This window comes from Prunus avium, chromosome 7 (assembly GCF_965620075.1).
Source record: "Prunus avium chromosome 7, drPruAviu1.hap1.1, whole genome shotgun sequence".
NCBI lineage: Eukaryota > Viridiplantae > Streptophyta > Magnoliopsida > Rosales > Rosaceae > Prunus > Prunus avium.
Genome location: NC_142290.1, coordinates 36,505,399 through 36,524,107, shown reverse-complemented (window position 1 = coordinate 36,524,107; position 18,709 = coordinate 36,505,399). Strand labels below are relative to the sequence as shown.

At 38.8% G+C, this 18,709-nt stretch overlaps 2 protein-coding genes and 1 pseudogene across 2 annotated transcripts; 1 reads left to right on the top strand and 2 right to left on the bottom strand.

Annotated features, from left to right (window-relative positions):
• Positions 1–1,592: 1,592 nt before the first annotated feature.
• LOC110751003 (pentatricopeptide repeat-containing protein At5g04780, mitochondrial pseudogene) lies at positions 1,593–4,203 on the bottom strand (annotated as a pseudogene).
• A 2,491-nt stretch (positions 4,204–6,694) lies between these two features.
• On the top strand, positions 6,695–11,781 carry LOC110751011 (Gls protein (DUF810)). Its single transcript, XM_021951427.2, has 5 exons — positions 6,695–7,744; positions 8,203–9,069; positions 9,318–9,773; positions 10,009–10,198; positions 10,293–11,781. Exons 1-5 carry the CDS (start codon positions 7,241–7,243, stop codon positions 11,219–11,221), a joined length of 2,946 nt encoding a protein of 981 aa, XP_021807119.2. The 5' UTR covers positions 6,695–7,240; the 3' UTR covers positions 11,222–11,781.
• Positions 11,782–12,089: 308 nt separating this feature from the next.
• On the bottom strand, positions 12,090–18,362 carry STT3A (staurosporin and temperature sensitive 3-like A). Its single transcript, XM_021951428.2, has 23 exons — positions 18,134–18,362; positions 17,689–17,751; positions 17,426–17,481; positions 17,232–17,303; positions 17,022–17,127; positions 16,888–16,938; positions 16,699–16,794; positions 16,423–16,482; positions 16,226–16,339; positions 16,011–16,097; positions 15,821–15,924; positions 15,632–15,727; positions 14,916–15,036; positions 14,719–14,799; positions 14,493–14,624; positions 14,175–14,405; positions 13,642–13,785; positions 13,326–13,512; positions 13,149–13,246; positions 12,928–13,007; positions 12,719–12,806; positions 12,542–12,631; positions 12,090–12,460 (listed from the first exon to the last, which is right to left on the bottom strand). The coding sequence occupies exons 1-23, from the start codon at positions 18,248–18,250 to the stop codon at positions 12,398–12,400; spliced, it is 2,337 nt and encodes a 778-aa protein (XP_021807120.2). The 5' UTR covers positions 18,251–18,362; the 3' UTR covers positions 12,090–12,397.
• Between the last annotated feature and the right edge of the window lie 347 nt (positions 18,363–18,709).

Sequence of the window (18,709 nt, the reverse complement as noted above, 5' to 3'; positions counted from 1 at the left end):
TTTTTTTTGGCGGTTTTCCTACTATTTATATGAAGATATCATTTATATAATTTAATATATACTTTTATTCCTAAAAAATATATAGGAAATTATAAATTAAAAAAATAGCATTAGATTTTAAACTAAAACACTTAGCTAGTCAACCCGTCAAAAAATTCCAAATTCCACCTTTGAGTGCATCGGAGAATTTCTTATGTCTGTAATTGGAACAATAATAATGAGGACGAAGACCATGACGAAGGTACATAATAGTAGAAAGTGAGACATAATAATGAAAGATGCAAAGCACCGCCCTTTGTCTACTTTTTGCTGTCCTTACTGAATAACTAGGCAATGATGAGAAAACACGTACTGATGAAGGAAAGGAAAAGAAAGATCTCTGCTTTTATTTATTTATAAAATGTATAAATATGATACGTATATTGGTTGAATAGAAAGGCAATATGTTATGTCTGGTGGAGGAATAAAAAATGTGGGAAATGTTTCTATATTAATTATCATCAATTGATGGTACAAAACAAAGGGCCAGGTCTACAAAAAAAATAGATCACACCAAATCTATCTTTGTTTCCTAATGGAAAAATGATGCTGACAGCGTAACAAAAATGTTCCATTGGTCAGGCTACTTGGTTGGTGGTGGCAGTAGCCATCTTGGATACCAAAGTTCAATTTGAGACTTACAGCTCTGTGCCAAAAGGAAGAGAGAAACAAAAATCAAAGTTTTTGGTGACAAAATGAGTGATCATTTTTCTTTCTTTCGCGCGATCATAACATATCATATGATTATTGTCTTTTGACGTACGTAAATTATATAATGATAATGATATGCATCAACAATTGATAATCGTCCAACTGAAAAACGAAGAGAGCGGAGCAAACTTCTAAATTGTGGAACTTTTTCACTGAAAAGTGAAAAGGGAGGGGAGGGGGCAGGCAGATTGCTTCCTCTTTTCTTCTGGGCCGGGCTCTAAAGGTGGTGATGGGTTGACCCACCTACCATGGCGATAAATGGACCCAATAGCTTTTGTTTTTTATTTGTTCTAAATTATTGTAATTAGTTTTTTGGTCAAGATTTCTAAATTATTGTCTAGGAAGGATAAAAAGACCAAAGCAAAGCTACGTACAAGATTCTGCCGACTACACATACATACAGATTTCATGAACCAATAGGAGTCTGCCGACCTACATACAGATTCCGATGAAAACTACGTGGCAGGAGCCGTCAGATCAATGCCGTCACATCTTGCTGACCTTTATTGGGTGTATAACCGGTCGCGTTCAAAGTTTGACATTAGCTATAACCACACGTGGCACTAAAAAGTGGGGCGGTGTTGTGCCCTTATGGTGAGGAGCAGCGTAGGGACCTCAGGATTTGCGGCGTCGACAGTCGACAGTCGCACGTTCGACGCAATTCAACGCTCAACCCCACGTGTGGTCTAAACTCTTAATTCCCCCACCAACTGTTTGATAAAATGCGCCTAAATCAAACAATAATCACATCAACAATATTTCCCAAATCTGGTCTCTACGAATATCAGATCATGAAGCATCCATGTGATTTTAAGAAATTCTCGACCGAAATTGAAGGCAAAGACAAAATGAATTTTATTTTAAACTTAAAGCAATCGAGCTCACATGCAAATGGGGCTTGGCATTCTTCGTTTCCATGTCCCATAAAAAAAGACCCCTTTGAAAAATGTCTGATAGTCTCTCATCATGATTGCCCTATCTTCATTAATCTAAAATACAAAAGTTAAAGAAACTTCTGTCTAAATTTTTTTTAAAGTATTTCTTAGTCTCACTCCCTCGTTGGGCCAAAGCAAAATAAATGTCTTGGCTGTAGGTTCGGTTTGGATGACTCTCCCTTTTGTGCTGTTTAAATTGGGCTCAACGGCACTTAGAATTAGATCAACTGGATCTTGGCCCTATTTAGTTAGGCTTCAGTGCAGAGCCTACCAGGAAAGAAACATCCATCCCTGCCAGTTATGGACATATGATCCACATTGAGTTCTTTACTTTCCTTCTGCCAGAGCCTTTTTATTACCAGCAGTTCTTGCAGGAGCAATGCCCATCAATAAAATGATGAAATCTTTTTGAATCTCTTAAGATGATGAGCCGTCCAGTAGCTTGAGACACAAGCTTTATAAACTCATGGCAATCACCACAAACACGAATGTTCTTTATAATTCTTATTGGTATCCTTCCATGAGGTTTTTTGGTTAAACCAAATGCAAGAGCAAGTTTCTCACTGTGATAACAGATGGGCTCAAATTTCTCCTCCTCCCCAACATCATGAAGAACCAGTTTTGTGTCAGGAGTAAACCCAGTTTCCTGCAGTTTCCTAATCAGTGTGTTCAGCTCTTCATATATTTCTTTTGCTTCGGGATGAGTTCGATCTTCTGATGCAAATTTGTGAACCTCGTTATCAATCTCAATCCAACTGTAAGCAGCAAACTTCTTAACATTCCTGTCCTTCATGAGAGACCTCATGTATGCCACATCTTTCCATCTTCCACAAGTAGCATACATGTTGGAAAGCATGATGTAAGGTCCAGCACTGAGTGGCTCCAATTCAAAGAGATGTCTAGCTGCCATCTCCCCGTGTTCGATATCGCCTTTCATTGCGCAAACAGATAGAAGAGTGGACCAAATCAAGCTATTTGGTTCATGGGGCATACTTTTGATAAGATCTACTGCTAAGTTTATGTAACCTGAATGACCAAGGAGACAGACCATACAGGCATAATGATCCATAGTGGGTTCCACACCACTTCGTTCATTAATTGAATCAAAATACTTCTGTCCTCGTTCAATCAAATTAGCATGGACACAAGCTGATAAAACACCTATGAAAGTAACATTATTTGGAACTATGTTTTCTTGTAACATGTTCTCATAGAGGGCCAAGGCCTCTAGATCTTTCCCATTTTGTGCATAACCTGTAATCATCGCGTTCCAAGAAACCACATTCCGAAATGGCATTAGTGTGAAAACCACCCAAGCATCTGCAGTAACTCCACATTTGCAATACATATCAACAAGAGCGCTAGACACGAGCAATTGATCAGCAACTCCCATATGAATTGCTTTTCCATGAACAACCTGGCCATAATGCAAAGATGATAATTTGGCGCACGAACTAACTACGCTCGAGATGGTAAAACTATCAGGTCTGACATTTTCCAACAGCATCTCACCAAACAATATCAGAGCATCCTCTTCTCTGCCATTCTGTGCATAACCAACTATCATTGTTGTCCAACAAATCTTATCCTTCTCCCTAATCTCATCAAATACCTTCCTTGCTTCGACTATATTGCCGCTCTGAAAGTAAGCATGGAGAATATTTGACACCGTAACCTGGTCAGGCTTCAACCCTGACGATTGCATTTCATGAAACAAATCAATGCATTTCTCAGGTTGCCCATTTTTCAAGTAGCCGGAAATTATCAAGTTCCAAGACACCGCATTCTTGCCAACCAACCAGTCAAACAACCAACGAGCCCGATCAATGTCACCACATTTGGCATACATATCAATCAACGCATTCCAAAGAAAAACATTCCCTTCCAAATTACCTACAACTACTCTGCCATGAATTTGCTTCCCAAGCCTAAAACCCAGCAACCTGGTGCACGCTTTTAACACGCTCACAAATGTATGCTCTGACGGCTCAAACCCTTCCTCTTGCATTTTAACAAAAACCTCAAACGCCTTGCCCCAACACCCATTTGCCGTCGCACCAGCAATCACGGTATTATAGGAGACCAAATCTCGAGAAGGCATCTGATCGAAGATTGCCCCCAACTCCTCAACAGACCCAGATTTTGCATAAGCAGAAAGCATGGCGTTCCATGAGTAAATGTCTTTCTTGGGCATTTTGTCAAACAGGTCTCGAGCGTCACCAAGGTTCCCGGATTTTGCATAGAGCTGGAGGATCCTATTATGGAGGAAAGTCTTGGTGGGCTTGAACAAGTGAAGGTCCATGTGAGATTGCAGTCTCTTTGCTTGAGAAACATCGTCGGCTCGTACGCATTCGAGCACGAGCCGCGTGTAGGTCTCAGCGGTGGCGCAGCCGCGAGAGTACAACAAGTCTACGGCGTCGCGAAGCTGATGCCTAGCTTTCATATTTCCCGTTTGAATTTGAATTACAGTTTTCCGTTATATGGGCCTCGGCCTTGCCCACGTCTCAAACTACGCGCGGCAAATATCCGAAAAGGAAAAAAGTAGAGGGCCCACACACGTGAAAGTGAAGCTCCTTTAGGCTCATGCCTTTGGGCCCATTGTCCAACGCCCAAACAAGAAATGGGCTCGTCTGGTGAACACAAGAAAACCCAGAACTTGATCAAGTCTTGTCATATGATAACCTTGCACCGGCTCTGAATCGTCGTCTAGGGTGCTGAATGGCGTTCAGTTTTCGTTGATCGCATGCAAAAAGCCATGCTGAATAGTGTTCAGTTTTCGTTTTCATTTTGTACCTTTATAACAATCTGCATCTGTGTTTTTCATCTCATTCTTTGTTAGTGTATATTGGTTACTCGTTTGTTGTATTTGGCACAATATGGAATTCGGTACATTATGGTGTGCTTCTGAGGATCATTTCTATGCCCATTGCGATTTATGACATTAGTCTGCGTTGGATGACTCGATGTTTGATTTCACCACTCTGGTTTTCTTGTGTAGTTGGAGTGTTTCAGATTGCTCTGGAGTCACCATCGTGCATTCTTGCTCTATTGCTGTTTTCTGAGGTGGAAACCTGCTTGAAGCAAAGTATTTCATATCTTTACGGTATCTTCATAAACGTAAAACATGAAGAAAAAAATAATATTTTGAGCCTAAAATTTGACAATGTATATAAATATGGACCATATGAGAAATGGTTTTCTTTTCCAAACAAGCGGAGAAACTTAAAATTCAGTTTCTGATTGAACAAAACGCTGCCAAAATAATAGAAGGGGATGATTTAATTTTTTGTCAACTTTTAGCGGCGGTTTTCCGGATTGTTTATATAAATAAGTATTTTCGGCGGTTAGCGACGAAATAAAACGTCGCTAAAGACAGTTAACCAAATTGAGACCCTAAAGTCGTCACTAAAGGACTGAAAATCGTCATTTAAACAAATAAGCTACTTTTCTGCTGAATTAGTAAGTGTTTCTCCTCCTGTATTTGGATATTGATTTAATTTCCTTCCCTCCAATACTACAGGCAATCTATTAAACCAAGTAGGAAATAATTTATTTATCTTTTGTTCAATATTAATTTATATCTACAATCAGGACGGAGCATTGTTACCCTTGATATCTTGTATAATAATATGATTGATTTTATGTTCATATACTTAAGACTTGACTATTTCTTAATTCCTCAGCTATGCTAAGTTCTAGAGACTTGAGCTTAGTCTTGAAGCCATTGTCTTGTGGAGGAGGAAATTCAGCTGGGCTCCGACGCGTAATCAACGCCGTGAGTGTTCATCCACATGACCACTTATTTATTGGTTGACAAGTGATGGCAATGTCTTAACAAATGCAATCACACAAACAAATACTAACACATTGATATGAAAAAGAAGGCCGTTCTTTTATTGACGTGCAAGTGTTCCAAGTGGAAAAAATGCTCCCATTGCCAATACGATAAAGCCAGGCAAATGCCGGTGCAGGCGGCAGGCCTGCCTCAGAGTCAGAGTCATAGAGATGGCATTCACTTTCAGAGTTGGACTTGTCACTTGTGGGAACAATATTTAAGATAGCATATAAGTTTTATTTTTTTCTAAGTAAATATTTCCTCTATATTTTCTAGCCTTTTTTTACTCCACTTTTGGAGTTTTGGTAGATTTGAAGCAGTGCTTGTGAGATCAGCAGAGCAATTCAATTGACCCGTGACCTCCCAACCAACAAGCAAATTGGTGTCAATCCATGAGGTTGAAGAGTTAAATAGAAAAGGCGTTGGTAGGTTATATTCCATTTTCTTTGCTTCATAAGTGAGATATCATATGGGAATTAGGTGGGTTGGAATTGGATCGAAAGGGACATTAAAAGCATTCACCTTTGATGGCTGAACTAACCTAACTATAGAGCAGCATGCATCATCATCAAAGCAGACCAGACATTCATTTCTGCACTTTTGTTTTTGTTTTTATAATTTTTTTCTTTCTTGGTTGCCTCCATTTTGGTCAGGGATAGGACAATTACCAGACTTATTTTAAGCTTTGCAAGGACAAAAAACCTAATAAACTAAAACAACCTGGAAGTTTGGAAGTGGTAACAGGTTAGGGAAACAACATGGTACCACCCAGTGGCATGTCCCCAATCTTGGATTTCTGTGGGCTCAACTTTAAACATAAACTATCAAGAAAAAAACGGTCGTCCAAAGTGATTGTTATTTCTTTCCCTTTTTTTTTTTTGGGCTAGTTTGGCTGGCTTGGATAAAGAAGCAAATTTGGAGAAATATAAAAAGCAAAATAAAGTTCAAGTAAGAGGCTTGTAGTTGTACAAAATCGATTAAATTAATGAAGGCATTGGAAGCCAAGCAAGGTAGCAAACAGATAAGAAGAAGGCTGAAATGGATGGTGAAAAAGAGACCCATCATCATGTTCATGATTCATTCATCTTATATTGTTTATACACACCAGAAAGAAAGAAAAGGTCTTTTTCATCCATCTCTGATTCTCTGAAAAAAAAAAAAAAAAATGAGAACGCAAGAAAAACAAGTAAATTCCAATTCCTATGCGCGCCCCGACTCTTTGACTCAGTGTGCCTTCTCCTGCTTAAAAGAAGTTAGAAAATCCCATACACGTCTGGCATACGTATATTAAGACCAAATCTAACTCCCTCCCTTTAATTGTTAATGTTTTTGTTTTCAAAGACCTCAACTTTTTTCTCTCCTCCAAAAGAAGTAGAGACCACACCAATCACCCACCCAACCCTCCTTCTTCCCCATTCATAATCCAATTCAAAATCAAACCCATCAAAACTCTCTGTCTAATCACACGCAGACGCATAGCTTTTCTTGTTTGATTTCTTCTATTTGTACCATAAAGCAAAAGAGCACATCACTATCTGCAAAAACTCTCTCTCTCTCTGTGTATGTGTGCGTGAAATTCAGTACCTTTTTCGATGTCACACTACACCATCATGGCTTCCTTCAAAGTCAAGCAAGAATAACAGAAAACAAAGGCCCTTCAGAGCAGGACCATCACTAACCCACAAAGCCTTTTCCTTCCCCCAACACGCGCAAACCCAAAATGGCTCAGATTCTCAGAGACAGAGTATTTGGAAATTCAAAGAGACACAGCCAACGCCATAATCCAATCCAAACCACCATGCCCGTATACCCAGTAGAAGACCTCCCCAACCCATTTGGTGAACTGGGTCCGAACCTCTCCGACAAGGAGCTTCGAGAAACCGTCTACGAGATCTTAGTCGGAGCCTGCCGGAGCTCTGGAGCAAAACCCCTTACTTACATCCCGCAGTCCGAGAAGACCGACAGGTCCGACCGGACTACTCTGTCTTCGTTGCCATCATCCCTTCAGAGGTCGACGTCATCGGCGGCCAGCCGGGTCAAGAAGGCTCTGGGTTTGAAGCAAACGGCGTCGTCTAGGAGGAGACTCGGTGATGGTGATTCAGCGAGTCAGGGGAAGATTAAGCGGTCTGGGACGGTTTGGGAGCTTATGAGGGTTCAGATGAGGGTTTCGGAGCAGACTGATACCAGGGTCAGGAGAGCCCTTTTAAGGGTTGCTGCTGGTCAGGTTTGTGAATTGTGATGTGAAACACTCTGTTTTTTTAATTGTCCTGCTGGTTTGTATTTTATGGATGCTGCTCGTGCTTGGTTTCTCAGAAAATAATAGAATAGGAAGGAAATTGAAGTTCTGAATGATAGAGAAGTCTGCTTTTGAGGGGTAGTAGAAATTAAAGAGGAAATGAATTGTAAATGTTTATTGATTAATATTCTGGTGTGTTAGTGGTGAAGGAATCAAATTTTGGTTTTATTTCTTTGATCACTTCTTAATCATTGTGAATTTTGGCATTTCTAGACGTGTTTATTTCTTAGTTAGTTATGCCTGGATTATATTTACTGTTTCTCAAAGTCTCAAATTTTGTTAGCCTGAATAGAGGACAAGGATATGAGTTGAATGCGTGGTTTTTGGCTGTTTGTATTTTCTAAATCAAGCTTAGTGAATTGTTGGTCTTTGTTTCTTTGTATTAGCTTGGAAAGCGTATAGAGTGCATGGTTTTGCCTCTCGAGCTACTACAGCAGTTCAAGTCTTCAGATTTTCCCAGTCATCAAGAATATGAAGCCTGGCAGAGGAGAAATTTGAAGGTTCTTGAAGCAGGGCTTCTTTTATATCCTTCTTTGCCTTTAGATAAGAAAGACACTGCTCCTCAACAGCTCCAGAAGATTATTCGTGGGGCCTTAGAGAAACCCATAGAAACTGGAAAGCACAACGAGTCAATGCAAGTTCTCCGCAGTGTTGTTATGTCTCTTGCTTGCAGATCATTTGATGGTTCTGTTTCTGACACATGCCACTGGGCGGATGGATTTCCATTGAACCTTAGGCTCTACCAAATGCTCCTAGAATCATGTTTTGACCCGAATGAAGAAACATCTGTTATTGAAGAGCTTGATGAGGTTTTAGACCTCATAAAGAAGACCTGGCCAGTCCTCGGAATAAACCAAATTCTGCATAATCTTTGTTTCTCGTGGGTTTTATTTCATCGTTACGTTACAACTGGCCAAGTGGATAATGACCTGCTGTTTGCATCCAGTAACCTGTTAGAGGAAGTTGAACAAGATGCCAATGGCACAAAAGATCCATCGTATTTGAAGATCTTAAGTTCAACATTGAGTTCAATTTTGGGTTGGGCTGAGAAAAGGCTTCTTGCCTACCGTGATATTTTCCACAGTGGCAATATTGAATCAATGCAAAACATTCTCTCTCTGGGGTTATTGTCAGCAAAAATATTGATAGAAGATATTTCTCATGAGTACCGTAGGAAGAGGAAAGGAGTTAATGCGGCTCATGACAGGGTTGATGCTTACATAAGATCATCAATGCGCTCTGCTTTTGCACAGGCAAGTTCCCATATTATTTTTGTGCTTTGATTAATGAAGAGGCCGTAAATAATGTGTTTTGTGCTAGGAAATATTCTGTTTATGTCTGTTGCTTATAGAGGATTTTTTGGAAAATCAGGGTGGTGAACTTTACCTATATAAATTTTAATAATTTTTGTTCCCAGTTCGTACTTATATATTACCAACCTGGCTTTCTGTTTTGGCTATAAAATATACTGATCAAGATTTTGAATGTTGTATTAAGGCAGAAACTGGAAAAGGTAGGTTCCAGCAAGCATTTGTCGAAGAGCCAAAACAATCTTATTCCTGGCCTTTCTGCCCTTGCACAAGATGTTAGCGAACTGGCTTTTAGTGAGAAGGGGATATTTGGTCCAGTATTGAAGAGATGGCACCCTTTTGCAACAGGCGTTGCTGTGGCCACACTGCATTCTTGTTATGGAAATGAGCTGAAACAATTTGTGACGGGTATCAGTGAGTTGACTCCAGATACCATACAAGTGCTGAGAGCTGCTGACAAATTGGAGAAGGATCTTGTGCAGATTGCCGTTGAAGATTCAGTGGATAGTGAGGATGGTGGGAAATCCATCATAAGGGAGATGCCTCCTTATGAGGCTGAAGCCGTAATTGCCAATCTTGTAAAGGCTTGGATAAGGACAAGAGTGGACAGGCTGAAGGAATGGGTTGACAGAAATCTGCAACAAGAGGTACATATTTTCCGTTTCAACAAACAAAGGGTTAACGATCAAGAGATACAAGTGTCTGTGCTTGCATTTTTTCTAATGCTGAGGTCACTAGACTTAAGTGGACAAAGTCATAGTTTTGACCAATGCCATTTAGTTCTTATAAAAGAAAATATGAAAATTCAAATCCACTGTTCTAACGTGAAACTTATTCCTTTACTAGTTTCATGATCTGACCTTGTTAACTTTCTTTCTACAGGTATGGAATCCAAGGGCAAACAAAGAGCGATTTGCTCCTTCTGCCATTGAAGTTTTACGCATTATAGATGAAACATTGGAAGCATTCTTTATGTTGCCAATACCTATACATCCTGTCTTGGTTCCAGAACTGATGACTGGCCTTGACAGATGTCTTCAACACTATATCTCAAAGGCCAAGTCTGGCTGTGGTATGTACATTTCATAGCTAGCACTGGTGCGATGAATTTTTTTAAGTTTTCAATCTCCAAAATGACCACCAATTCTCCTTTGTTATCTGTGCAGGGACCAGAAGTACTTTCATTCCCACTTTACCTGCTTTGACCAGATGTTCAGCTGGATCAAAATTTCATGGTGTATTCAAGAAGAAGGAAAGGTCACATATAAGTCAGAGAAGGAAATCTCAGGTTGGAACTACAAATGGGGACAGCTCCTTTGGAATTCCGCAACTTTGTGTTCGCATTAATACTTTGCAGCTTATTCGAATGGAGTTGGGAGTTTTTGAGAAAAGGATAATGGCCCATCTGGGGAACTCTGAATCCACTCAAGGGGACAATATTGCAAATGGAACAGGCAAAATGTTTGAGCTTTCATCATCTGCTTCTGTAGAAGGGATCCAACAACTTTGTGAAGCAACAGCATACAGGGTCATTTTCCATGACCTAAGTCGTGTTCTTTGGGATGGCTTGTATGTTGTGGATGTTTCGTCTTCTAGAATTGAGCCATTTCTTCAGGAACTTGAGCAATATTTGGAGATTATTTCATCAACAGTGCACGACAGAGTTAGAACGCGTGTAATAACTGATGTGATGAAAGCTTCTTTCGATGGGTTCTTGTTGGTTTTGCTAGCTGGAGGCCCTTCTCGCACATTCACACAAAAAGATTCTGACATAATAGAGGAGGATTTTAAGTTTCTGACCGATTTATTCTGGTCGAATGGGGATGGATTGCCCGCTGATTTGATAGATAAGTTATCAACCACTATTAAAGGCATCCTTCCTCTGTACCGTAGTGATACCGATAGCCTTATTGAACAGTTCAAACGTGTGACTCTGGATGGCTCTCCTGCTAAATCCCGGATGCCAATGCCTCCAACTTCAGGTCAGTGGAGCTCCAATGAACCAAACACACTTCTGCGTGTCTTGTGTTGTCGAAATGACGAGACCGCAGCAAAGTTTCTTAGGAAGACTTATAACTTGCCTAAGAAGCTGTAACAACCTTTGGTTTGTGAAAGATTCATTTACGAAGGTTGGACGGCATCATCCATCACAAAGCTCTGATATCATGTTTTTGACTAAACAGCTGTTCAATTTGGGGGTAGAACATTGACATGTATAGTATATTTATTGGTCCGCATTCTTGTTGTTCAGAGCTTTCACCAGTCTCTGAGTAAGGAACTTCAAGGGAGCAGAGGATTAATAAGGCTTTATAGTGCTCAGGGGTTGAGCAATTATTTATTTATTTATTACTATTCTTTCTCGGATTTATCGAATGTGTTGAGGTGGGTCGGCTTCTCCGTTTATTTAATCGTACTACATTGGTGGCACCGGCACAGCATAACGGACAAACTGCAAGGTGCAAAGAAAACCTTGACGATATCTTTGCATAGTGTAGCCGGTAGTTGTGAGTGAGTGATACGGGTTGCTTTTTGGAGAAATCTTAGCTTATTTTGTTGTATTTTGGATGTGTACAGCGAGGGGTTCTTTTCTTCTTTTCTGCGTGTACTTTAATATTTGATATTTGGAACAAATTTTTATATTCTTATTGCCACAAAGACAGGTAAGGTGTTTTTTCAAGCTTAAATACTTGAGAGAATTTATCCCTGTATGTCGAACCTAATATAAAAGGGACAATTCTGGTTTTGAGTAATTTGATTTTTATTGAAGAACTAGGTTTTTCTTAGGTGACAAGGTATATACGCATATATACAAGTAATCTTCTTCACCAAATTGAATCGTGAAACCTAAATAATCCTTTAAATTATTTGGAGCAAAAGCGAAGTTACAACTCTAGCTGCTCTATGTTGGAGGTTCTCACATAATAATATAACACTCTAGCTGCTCTAGGTTGGAGGTTCTCACATAATAATATAACACCATTCAATCATGGCGCCAGGGTCAGTCGTTCAAATATTGCAGAGCATTCTTTCACCTAAACAGTGTTATAAAGATTATGCTGCAAATGAGTATACAAGACAGAGATCATATCAGAAGCGACTACAAAATCTTTGACTGATCGTCATTTGCATTTCGTAAGAAATGATCAACTAAAACTATGCGTGCTCGCTCAATCCACTCCCCAGAGGCCCTTGCATTCCTTCGTATATTATATCAAATTACAGATAATTGACCACACATCTCTCCCTACTTCCAACACTTAATAAATCACTTTCAGTGCCAAGGATTCTTTCGTGTGCTACTTCTTTTTGTGCTGCTACTCGTTGAGCTTGATTTCTGCCAAGACAAAAACCCCGTTACCGCAACAGTATTTCCTCAGTCTACAGAATATTGAGGAAGAGTGAAAATCATACATACCGATTTTGACTTCTTTGTCTTTCCACGGATCCTGTTCCTTGGTGGTTTTAGTTTGTATATCCGAACCATCCAATGGTGGGTTGTGAATACCTAAATTACAGAAATATATTGTGAAAGGTATAATAATATGTTCCATAGCTTCCACATATCTGAAACTAAAAGTTTGGATCATCTGACCTCTTCAAAATGGGTAAGTTTGAAATATTTATTTCCAATTTCTGTTCGCCTCACCCTATCAAAGCCTTTACCATCGGTGTCCACAAACCTGCAGGTAAAAGAAGACAAGATACACAATTTTATTCACAGCCAGAACTGAAAAAAAAAAAGAATAAAAAAATAGAAGAAAAACTTTGAAAATAAGCAAAAAACTTTACGCAAATGCAGACCTGTAATAAGAGAGTTTGTACATGAGAGAATTGAGCATGGTGGGGGTGGCCTGCGAGTCAATCCGATACTGACCATCCCTCTTTAGACAGGAAAACAAGGTAAAACATGGTTAATGACACAACATTAACACTAATATACAAGAAAACTTTCACATCCAGTAAGTTAGCCCAAAAACAGGAAATGAAAAAAATGAAAGAAATCAGGGAAGGAAATAACTAACCAAGTAATCGGGTTCCTTGATATGAGGGAATACACCCCCTCCGATACGGACCATCCACAGGAACTTATTAATATCATCACTGGGGTAGCCAACAAGACCTGATAAGTGAGATTATTAATCAGAATAAGGCTTTACTTTCTTTCGTAAGAAGATCTGAGCATGCCAAAGGGAGCCTACCTCCAAAAACAACAAGAACATATTTTACGTCCAACGATTTAAAAATTTCCCAAGCCGCCTTTTCCGGAGAAGACATGGCAGTACCGACAGTTGCAATATGTGTGTTGTTCCATGTATTATTGTCAACAATGACAGTGCGGTTAGCCATGGCAGTAGTTTGGTACCCATAATCCCACCAAGATGCAACCTGCAAGTAGTTTATAGCATAAAGGAGTATTTGTTAATATCTTCATTTGGCAAAGGACATGGTTTTAGTCTGTCAAAAATTAAATTGAGTTGATATAATATAAGGAAAAACAAAAGGTGAAGAACTCACTTTATCATCCACCTCAGTGTTGTGGCTTAACCATGCATAAGCCTCTCTAAAATCATCAAAAACATGGAGACCATCATTTGAATAAGATGTTAGAACAATAGATGGGGCTGAATAAGCTTCAGCTGCTGCCCAGACACAATGAACCTACAAAACAATGATAACTCAACTTCAGTGGCCATCTTTATCAAGCAAAATGCCATTAGAGGAAATGCAAGGACAAAGTCTCTTCTGAATACGGCCATGATAACTTCTTTTTGATATTGACTGCATGGCTTCCTGTTTTAAATAAGTTTTCACTAAGAGGAGACACATATCTATTTTCCACAGGTCCTCTATTAACTAGATTATCCATCCATTCACATTGTTAAAGTTGATTAGAAGTATATACTTGCCCTTCAAATTGATTAAGGTTCAAAGGATGTATAAGTTCAAGCACCTTAACATACACGTGCATACAGAACTCATGTGTATCAGAATCAGAACCGAGATGCGGAGGAAAACAAAGAAAATAGGAAAGAAGAAAATTTATATACCACATAGAAGGCTCCAAGCAACACAAGTAGAAAAATAGCAAGAACAGATCCCTCAAATGGTAAAACCAGAAGTCTCTTTTCAATTTGAGATTTAATGGAAGGCTTTTCAACTGGTTCCTTTTCCTTCTTCCTGTTCTTTCTTGAGGGTCTCTCCTTTAATGTGTCTCCACTTTTATCTGTCTTTGGCACTTCAGTCTGTGGTACAGTGCTCTCAGAACTGGTATCCCCAGCCTTAACGGTCAAAAAGACAAAATTAATCCCTCAATAATCTATAAAAAGGGTGAACAGATGTAAAACAATGGAAAGAAATACGCTTACATCAACTTCAGAAAATCCTGGTAAACCAGGTAACTGAAACTTGATTGATCGTGTGAAAACATCAAAAGCTTCAGATAGAGCAATCCCAGACATGATGCAGGCTGCTGGAGCAAGTACTAGCATAAGCCGCACCTGTGATATTAGTGAAAAACAATATTAACATGGATTAACATAAAAGCTGGAAGAAAGGCGAATTAAACTTAGCTATGCCAATAATAGTTTTTACCATGACTCCAGAGAAATATACTGAAGTTACAATGTAAAGGATCACAAACGAGCTTGCATCTGATAAGGGTGAAAAGCACGCCTACCAACAGATACAAACAATAAAAACAGTGGTTAGGAACATGGAAAAATAGGAAATAAAAACAAAATACAGTAACTCAGGAAATAAAAAACAAACCATGGTTGAAGGAATCTTACAATAATGCCAGCCGGAACCAAGAATGCCAACACATTAATGTCCATGAAGTAAGAGGGCCAAGTAGGAGGTTGATGCTCACTAACACTAGCAATAATTGGTATGTACTTGCTTGCATAAGTTCTGAAATGAAAAAATATATATATAAACATATAGAAGTTCATTTATTTCTCAGCTAGGCAAAACAAATATTTCAAGTAATTCAAGAGAAGTTAAAGAATGCAAACAAGTCAAATGGTTTCCAACATCTCAGAGTTGGGAAGCGGCTGGTGTTGGGGAAGCAGAATGGGGGTGCCATTCTAAACGAGTAATACTATAGACAACCAAAAAAAAAATCCAAATTTTAGATCCTAAGTGATGTGATGATTTATTTATTCATATTTGGTCCCATTTATATTTTCATGTGAAACCCAATAATTTAGTGAATAAGATATTCCCAATACATTTTTCTAAATTACTTTGGTATCCAAAATTCGGGATCTATTTTGGTGCTTGTAGTATTGTGCAATGCGCAGTCTAAAAGAATTAGACTGTCACATTAGGTCCTCTAGATAACATAATTGGACCAAAGCCAGAAATTTGGACAATTTAGGCACCAGGTGCTCCAAATTCAGTTGTACCCATAATGGAAATGTCTGTTTTTGGTCATGTTAGTTCAATCAGAAAACCAAAGGTTGTCAAACAAAGAAGAAACATAAGAACTGAATTATGTACTTACGGATCAAGTAGACTAAGGCTTCGCCCACTCCATCCCTTTGTTGGGCTTGAAGCCACTAAAGCTACAAGTACTGCTATCACAGCAATACATACTATCCTGAAAAATAAGTAACATGGGAAGCATAGAGATCAATTGTGTGTTCAATGTGAGAGACCCTTAATACATTTAGAAAACAGAAGTGAAACATACAGGCCAACGGATAGAACAAGCGTAACAGCCACTTTGAACATTTTTGGAGAGAGAATCCCTTTGATATAGTACACAAAAGCGACCACGTGTATAATAATAAAAACCTGCAACAAAAAAACATGTTGTCAGGCATATAAAAGTAACACGAGACAATTAAGTTGATGAGAAAATAAAGTTGGGAAATGCTCACCAAGAAGGATGCAAAATGTTCTGATGTCATGACAGCATTAAATCCAACTACCGGCACCAAAGCAGCTAACAATGTTCCCAACACAACCTGCATTAGAAAAGTTAAGATTTTAACACGAACCAAGAAATGCCATTGAAGAAGTGCAAGAATGTCAATATGCATTCTTTAATTTGTTTTCAATCACGGATAGCTTCATAAGTAATGCAGATACTTACAAGAGGAGCATATGCAATGTATAGACGAGGAGAGTAGCGACCCGTTACAATGCAGAGAAGCACATGCATTGGAATAAGGTTAATAATAAATGTGTAGCCTCCCCAAGAGCAAACCTGAAAGGATGAAACAAAATGAAAGTGGAAATAAGAATATATAAGGTTACAAGGGCACAAGCAACATTAGTACATATACTTACCATGTAAAAGTATGCTATGGCGTTAAGAGTTGCATAAAAGAGGGATCCTGTATTCAGTGTCTGCATATAACGCATAATGTAGTCAGAAAATATTGACGCACATTATAGAGAACTCCTGTATTATATGCCAATGGTATAACCATGGGCAAAAGAAAATATTCAGAAGGTGATACAACAGTCAACAGAATCAGATCATTCTTTGAAAACAACCATGTTCTGAGATGTTAATGAAACACCCAAAAGAACGAAATAAAGTTGTCTTTTCCCAAATCTAACCTTTATATAAAGATAGAAAGTGAAGATCAAAGCAAAAATAGCCACGGCTTCATTGTCATAGCTTCCAGCCACTGACCGAGAAATATATGATGGGACCTACAAACAAAAACACAAAAAGGGCACAGATAAACCTTTGTGCTTACCACTTCCATATGTTGTAGAGTTAAAAGTACCCGCTCTGTAACTTACCATGGCTATAAGAGCTGCAGCTGTTAGTCCAGCACCAGCACCCTTAACTTCCTGAAGAAAGAGGCAACTGAACATATCAACAAATTGGAGGCCAATAACTAAAATCTAGAAAATAATTAAGGCTGAACACAAACCCGAGTCAGAAGGTAAGTTGCCCATGATGTGAAAGCAGAGAATATAGGCGCAGTAAATACACAAATAGTTTCCACAGAAAGAGGAATGTTTAATGAATTCAACAACCTGATATAAGAGAGCAATATCAAAATCAACAACATCAAACTTGGTAGTTAAAAATCAAAAGGAAAGAATATTCTAACATTTCAATTATAAACTGCAATACTCACCACCATAGGGTTCCTGCTGTCAAGGTCAATCCAGGGTAAACAGTTCCACCAATCACACGACCAAGAGGATACCTTATAATGTCAGTTTAAGAAATATTAGCTTTATATTGCTGAATTATGTAACCCACCGAAAAAAAAAATCAAAACAAGAACCCTGCCATGAGGTTTGATAAGCCACAAAAAGTAGAAATTACCAGGTTCGATCATCAAACCAGTTCCAAAAATCGTATATTCCATTCTTTGTCAGAAACTGAAACCAACAAACAAGGATGTCATCTTGTATATAGCTTCCCATCATTGTAATATAATAAGATGAATCGATGCATACTCTGATCATAAATTTCAAATTTCCAAATACATTTAACCCAACAGCAATGGCATGGGATTGAGTTACAATTATACTATCTAAGTGCAAGACAAGTGAAAACCAATCTCAAATGAGACAAAGAAACCAAACCTGAGTGACTCTGTAATTGAAATAAGGATCAAACTCGTGAATTACACTCTCGTATTTTATGACCTGTAGATCAATTCACAAAGCAACATTAAAGTGAGTACTAACACACAGTTCCATTCCTTTTGATTGCTGAGAAATGAAATTATGAATGATAATTCAATGTTATGAAAATTAGAACTCAACAATTTACAGAATAATCTAAAGTCAAACTTATTACAAAAACACCATTTGGTTCAGTAGAGTTATAAGTTATAACAGAAAATATGGAAGTCTAAATTTGAATAAAATGTATCTATATGCACAAGAGTATAAATATACATATAACTGGATTAGTTATGCATTTTCCTGAATTATCGAGGCTGCCAAGCGACCAACACTGGGTTTTAATATTAAAAAACGATTGGATCTAGAAAATTGAAGAAATTATATTGATCGTAGAGCTCACAGAGAAGAGACGGATCGAAAATGCGAGAACACCGATCAGGATGAGGATGAAGAAGGAGAGGACATTTCCAAAAGCATGCCTCAAGGATGTGCCATTGGAGGTCTCCGAGGCCGCCATTGACGGCCAAATCGAGCTCCGAGCTTTCGAAAGAGAGAGAAAGATAGAGGAGACTGAGGTCTGATGAAGGGTTTTGTGGGCAGTGACTACGAAGTGGGAGAGAAGACTTTGTAACACTACACAGGGAGAGAAAGAGAGTGAGACAAGTTGATTTTCGGGAACTACGAAACTACCCCTAAAATGTCCACGGAATCACGGAAATGGCCTTCTACATTTATACGTGGCCTTTGGTATTGTTGCAAGGAGCAAACCTCGTGATTGGTTTCGCGCTACGCAAACTGTCACGTGGCGTGATATGATACGAGGAGGCAGGGCTTAACGGTGAGTCAATCAACTGTCAAATGGGATGGGCTGAAAACGAGTCTTCCTTTATAAAAAAAAAAAAAAAAAAGTAAAATAAAATCTGATGGGCTGGACAAATTAATTATCACAAAACCTTACCACAAAGCAAAAATAAAT